At 39.1% G+C, this 6,000-nt stretch overlaps 1 protein-coding gene across 3 annotated transcripts in view; it reads left to right on the top strand.

Moving 5' to 3' along the window:
* The window catches only part of LOC116300107 (transient receptor potential cation channel subfamily A member 1), a 38,832-nt gene extending 33,224 nt beyond the window's left edge, over window positions 1–5,608 (top strand). For all 3 annotated transcript variants that reach the window (XM_089033022.1, XM_089033024.1, XM_089033023.1), the window contains 11 exons: window positions 154–224; window positions 548–707; window positions 1,057–1,170; window positions 2,043–2,188; window positions 2,561–2,621; window positions 2,721–2,801; window positions 3,774–3,971; window positions 4,093–4,161; window positions 4,342–4,452; window positions 4,601–4,704; window positions 5,139–5,608. In XM_089033022.1, the coding sequence (XP_088889148.1) occupies window positions 154–224; window positions 548–707; window positions 1,057–1,170; window positions 2,043–2,188; window positions 2,561–2,621; window positions 2,721–2,801; window positions 3,774–3,971; window positions 4,093–4,161; window positions 4,342–4,452; window positions 4,601–4,704; window positions 5,139–5,304 (1,281 nt within the window). In that variant the 3' untranslated portion in view covers window positions 5,305–5,608. The remainder of the gene's footprint in view (window positions 1–153; window positions 225–547; window positions 708–1,056; window positions 1,171–2,042; window positions 2,189–2,560; window positions 2,622–2,720; window positions 2,802–3,773; window positions 3,972–4,092; window positions 4,162–4,341; window positions 4,453–4,600; window positions 4,705–5,138) is intronic.
* Window positions 5,609–6,000: the final 392 nt, after the last annotated feature.

Consider the following 6,000-nt stretch of genomic DNA (forward strand, 5'->3'; position numbering starts at 1 on the left):
ATCAAACTGATTATCAATATTTATTAGATATTATTATAATATTATATTCTAGACCATGGTCAAGTACAAGACCCTGCCCTATCTAACCAATCCATTGGGACATCAAACTGATTATCAATATTTATTAGATATTATTATATTATTATATTCTAGACCATGGTCAAGTACAAGACCCTGCCCTGTCTGACTCATCCATTGTGCTCAGTACTGATGGATATCAAATGGTAGGATCAAATTGTTTGGAGTTGATTCAAAAAGAAGCTGTCGTTAATGTGGTATTTACAATAAAGAATAGAGCAGTTTTTACATGACCATGAAAAGCTCAGCGCCGTAAGCGTGTCGTGCCGTGCCGTGATCGTGCCGTGATCGTGATGTTTTCTAGGTTTCCGCCATCTTTCGGGTATTTGATTGGATGGAGAGTAAATTCTCGTGCAATGTGATTGGTCTGGCGTATGCCTTGCCGTTTCAAGTCCGTGTTCGTGCCGCGAGCTTTACACAGTCTTACGAAAAACGCTCTATTTAACACTCGTCTTGTTTTCTGTTTCAGGAGAAAGTTTGGTCTTGTGTGCGCGTTTCTCAATCAAGCAGTTTTCCTAATCTACATCGTGCTTATTATCATCATGATGAACTATCTTGTTAAGAACACGAGTCCTAGCGATGATGACAAGACCAACACGACACGAACCTTGATCACTAAACTAAAGGAGGTTAGTTCATTAGAACTTAAGAAATATAAAACAGTCTTAGATTTTAATCCAAACACGCGGAATGCTGAGAGAACAAGGGTAGGACGCCACGAGGCTATAACATAAAATAAGAAGTGCACAAATTTATTAAGGGTTTTTGTTCTATAAAAGTTCGAATTCAGAGCATGTGCGCGGATCAAAAATAACTTTACAAAAATTTACTTTATACTTACAGTAACCACTCAATCGACACGCTTATAATATTTTTATATCCCTAGTGAAAACCACTTTGGTGATCTAGGCTCCACTGTTTATAGATTACATTTATTATTATAACGTACAATCTATTCTTATCTTTTCTCCTCGGCAGCCACTGATCGTGCTGGCATTTCGTGAAGATAAACTGATGGCCACAGTGGCTGTCATCCTTATGATCGCTTGTATCTACAATTTGTCCAAGGAATGTTTTCAGATGTTTGATGAGGTAGGGTCTTGTTATCATTCATCAACATCTTTTTTTTTTTTTTTTTCTGGTGTTTTCTTTCACATAATTGACGGACTTGCGTTACTGCGAAACTGAGGTGTCACGACGCCTGTGAAAATTGACCAGCGGCAAAAAAATGCCTGTCATTGCAATAAAAATAATAATACTCATGAATTATTATGTCACTTGCTATCAAGAGCGTATCAACGTTACTTTTTTATTTGGTGGCCTGGAAACCGTGATTTTAAAAGGAAAAGTGTTGTATATGTTCTTGATTCTAGATCTGATAGATCCCTTGCATTTGACGTCAAGCAGTTCAATTTGACAAAGCAAAATAATTTCAATCTCATGAGAAATGGAAAACTGGGTAAATTGTTTTCTTAGATCAGCTGGTTTACCCTTTCATGTAAAGCACATGCGATCATTCCGACATGTAGTATGCGCTATACAAGCTAATCAATTATTACTAGTATTATTATTATTATTACATCCACGTTTTATCCCGAAATCTTATTCCAAACCATTTTCTTTATTTGGGTTAGTTTGTTCATTCCAATCGGTAACTTTAGGTGCTTGGCTATAGAAAACCTCTAGATTCCTAGCACCACCCACGGTCAGAGTTGACTATGAACTTTACAGTGAACCCTACGTCTGAAAATATCTCTGAGCTGGGTCAGGGCAGGGCATAGCTGACAGATATAGGTGGTTAGGTTATACGGACAAGTGCGGATCCAAAGGGGGGGGGGGGCAAAGGGGAGCTGAAGCCCCCATTCAGCAGGGGGGGAAACCTGAAGAATTAGATGCTTTTTTATTGTTTTCCGTTGTGTTATCGAGGGCGTAACTAACACTTGGTGCATATCTATTGTATTTAGGGCTGGAAATACTTTTTTAGCCTGAACAACTGGTTAGAAGTCACTTTGTACGTGCTGACGTTTTTTACTTTGATAAAACCTGGATTGGCAGAAATGGCTGTCTGTGTGTTTCTTGCCTGGATAGTGTTACTGCATTATATTAGCAAGTGAGTTATTTCATGTGTTCAACAGCACAAATGCAATACTACGAAACAATACATAGAAGACGCATGCGTAATGTGTGCAGTTATAGAACACGCGATAAAGCACGATGAAACGGAAATGCTAAGAGAATCACCACGCTAAGCCGTGAAGTTCTTTATAATTGAAAAATTCATATTACAAAATATCAATTATTATGCGTTATTTTGGATACAAATGACGAAATAGCTCACGTGTGCATGTAATCTCAAATCACCCCACCCCCCCCCTCCCCCCCCCCCCCCCCCGCCAATCACATTGCAAGATTCATAACTAATACATATTCTAATAATATCTATCATTTCTGTAAGTAATTGATCTTATCTTTGTCTTTTCAGGTTTAATTACGTGGGTCTTTACGTTGTAATGATACGGAAAACCATTAAAACAGTATTAAAGGTACTTATAACATTTAGGATTCAAGCCAATCCAAGTTCAGAAATCAGGTCACATGAATATCGTGTAATCCTGATACAAACCTTATTCTTTGTTTTTCAGGTCCTTATCATTCTCCTTATCTTTCTTGCTGCTTTTGCATTCGCCTTCCACGTCATTACATGCTCCTTGACAGATAATTACGTAAGTCGAAATAATATTTCACAACCATCGCTCTTTCGTGAGATTCGCCACACTACCACTACATTCACCATTTATACACACTACCACTACATTCACCATTTATACACACACACTACCACTACATTCACCATTTATACACACACACTACCACTACATTCACCATTTACACACACACTACCACTACATTCACCATTTATACACACACACTACCACTACATTCACCATTTATACACACACACTACCACTACATTCACCATTTACACACACACTACCACTACATTCACCATTTATACACACACACTACCACTACATTCACCATTTACACACACACTACCACTACATTCACCATTTACACACACACTACCACTACATTCACCATTTATACACACACTACCACTGCATTCACCATTTACGCACACACTACCACTACATTCACCATTTACACACACACTACCACTACATTCACCATTTAAACACACTACCACTACATTCACCATTTACACACACACTACCACTACATTCACCATTTACACACACTACCACTACATTCACCATTTATACACACACACTACCACTACATTCACCATTTACACACACACTACCACTACATTCAACATTTACACACACACACTACCACTACATTCACCATTTACACACACACTACTTCTTCATTCACCATTTACACACACTACCACTACATTCACCATTTACACACACACTACCACTGCATTCACCATTTATACACACACTACCACTACATTCACCATTTACACACACACTACCACTACCTAGAAGGAACCAGTCCCAGCCTATGTTTTGCTCAAATCTCAATCCCATTCCCATTTTTTAATTGCTTTTTGTTTGTGAAACCCATTTCACAGCTTTCATTTTACCCCTTCAGGACCCTCGTCAAACAAACGCAACTCGCATGTTCATTATCGTAAGGTAACAAACGGTTGTTCTTTTCCTCAGTCTAAAACACGATTTGGTAACATAACGACGTCACTTGCCGCAACATTCTTTATGATGTTGGACAACCTGCGATACGAAGAGATCGTTCTGAACTACTACAGCAACGGTGGGGATTCGTCTAAGGGGAATGGATTTGTACTCTATGGATTATTCATTGCTTACTGTTTTATGATGCCAATCATTTTCCTTAATCTTCTGGTGAGTATACGCAGCTATTCATATACGACTCAGACAATAGCGAACCAACCACCATTGCAGCAGTTTTCCCAGTCTGTCTGTCTGTCTGTCTGTTTGCCCTAATATGTATGTTATTCTATAGATTGGTTTAGCTGTTGGTGATATTGACAGTATTCGCAAGACGGCGGCCATGGAGAGATACACCAGTCAGGTACATAACAAAATAACACTTAAACACGCAATAGCCCCAGAGAGAAACTAGTGTTGGTTGGGTACTCATCTGTGGCACGGTACCTGTCTACCCAATGGGTTTTCCCAGTCTCCCAGCCATGTACCTAGTTTGTCAAAGGGAATATATCATCTATTAGCTGTGATGTTTTTTTCATTTCAGGTTGAGCATTTATCTCAATTGGAACGAGCTCTGCCAACGTTTATACTGAGCAAGGCACAAATCATGGAATACGTAGAGCATCCAAACAGACCAAAAAACCTAAAAAACAAGGTGGAGTATATACCAGTTTGCCCTGTATTTCGTCACACTATGGGCAGATCGATCTAAGTGACCTTACTGTGCCTCAGGTTCTTCAGTAAAATGTGCCGTCTTTCACGCAAGATATCCATAACTTATTTCTTCGTATTGTTGTTTTAAGATCGTTGATTTTCTGGTTAAGTTACTTTCACCTCGACAAGAACAAGAAAAGAAATCCGAAGATCAAACGAATATGGACCAACGAATAGCTAGACACGAGGCTCAGTAAGTAGCTTGATTACTGGTACAGTCCCTCTGGGCTGATCTAAGTAAGGGCACAGCCAAATCACAGGTCGAACCCTGAAGCAACCTCTGGGCTGATCTAAGTCAGGGCATGGCTAACTCACAGATCGAACACTGAAACAACCTCTGGGCTGATCTAAGTCAGGGCACAGCCAATTCACAGGTCGAACCCTGAAGCAACCTCTGGGCTGATCTAAGTCAGGGCACGGCTAACTCACAGATCGAACCCTGAAACAACCTCTGGGCTGATCTAAGTCAGGGCACGGCTAACTCACAGATCCAACCCTGAAACAATCTCTGGACTGACCTAAGTCAAGGCATGGCTAACTCACAGAACGAACTAGTCTGGTTTTGCGGAGGGAGGATGTATTCATATGAAGCTAGTCATCAATCATTTTTTTATCTTTCTTTCACAGATTAAAACAAATTTCTTCGACATTGAAGAGTCAGTCTGCTCTTTTGGAAGAGTTACGTGATATTCTGTTGGATAGTAAAAAGACTCAGTTAGCAACCAAACTAAACATAGAAACACCTTCTAGTGCTCATACGCAAAAATCCACTGTTTCAGAATTCCAAGTTTGATTAAACACAGTGATGGAGAACAATGTATACAAACAAGTGGATACAACTTCAGCTGTAGGCACAATTGTCGTTCTCATTCAGGGTACAAAGATTCGCCAAGAGAGAACTCGGAGAAAAACACTCAAATCAAAGAAAAACCTACCGAGACCAGAAGTGAGAGGCGATCGAGTGAGCTACCGTTATATCAGCCATGAGGAAAATCTTTTTTGTACAATTTTTTTTAATTTCACTAGAAAATTTTGGGGTCTAAATAGATGTATGTAATAAGCATAAAAATCAATAAACACATAATACACGTTGTTTATATGCACTGCTCATCATTGCTTGATTACAAGTTAATCGCTTCAATGAAATATAAATGCACTTGTCATAGTGTCTCTATCCGTGTATAATGAAATACAGCGTCTCTCCCGTGGGATTTCGGTGTCATTGTTATGACAATAGAGGGCTGAGCAGCTTTAGAATGACAATCTATTCCTAAGCCTTTCACACTTTATTTACCCAATTTGTCCAATTGATTGACTTTATGTTTACTGATGGTATAAATATTGAATTGTTTGAATGACAAGCCTTTTGTAAGTCAAACAAAAACGTAAGAGACATGAATACATTAAAAAGTGTTTTATTGCTCATATTTCGATCATCCGTTCAGTGACGACGGCAGGAATACACTGAAAAAGCTTGGATCTTTCCCAT

The sequence above is a fragment of the Actinia tenebrosa genome, unplaced genomic scaffold (genome assembly GCF_029948245.1).
Source record: "Actinia tenebrosa isolate PJP-AT-01 unplaced genomic scaffold, QUT_ActTen_1.0 PGA_scaffold1__47_contigs__length_23844297, whole genome shotgun sequence".
Taxonomy (NCBI): Eukaryota; Metazoa; Cnidaria; class Anthozoa; order Actiniaria; family Actiniidae; genus Actinia; species Actinia tenebrosa.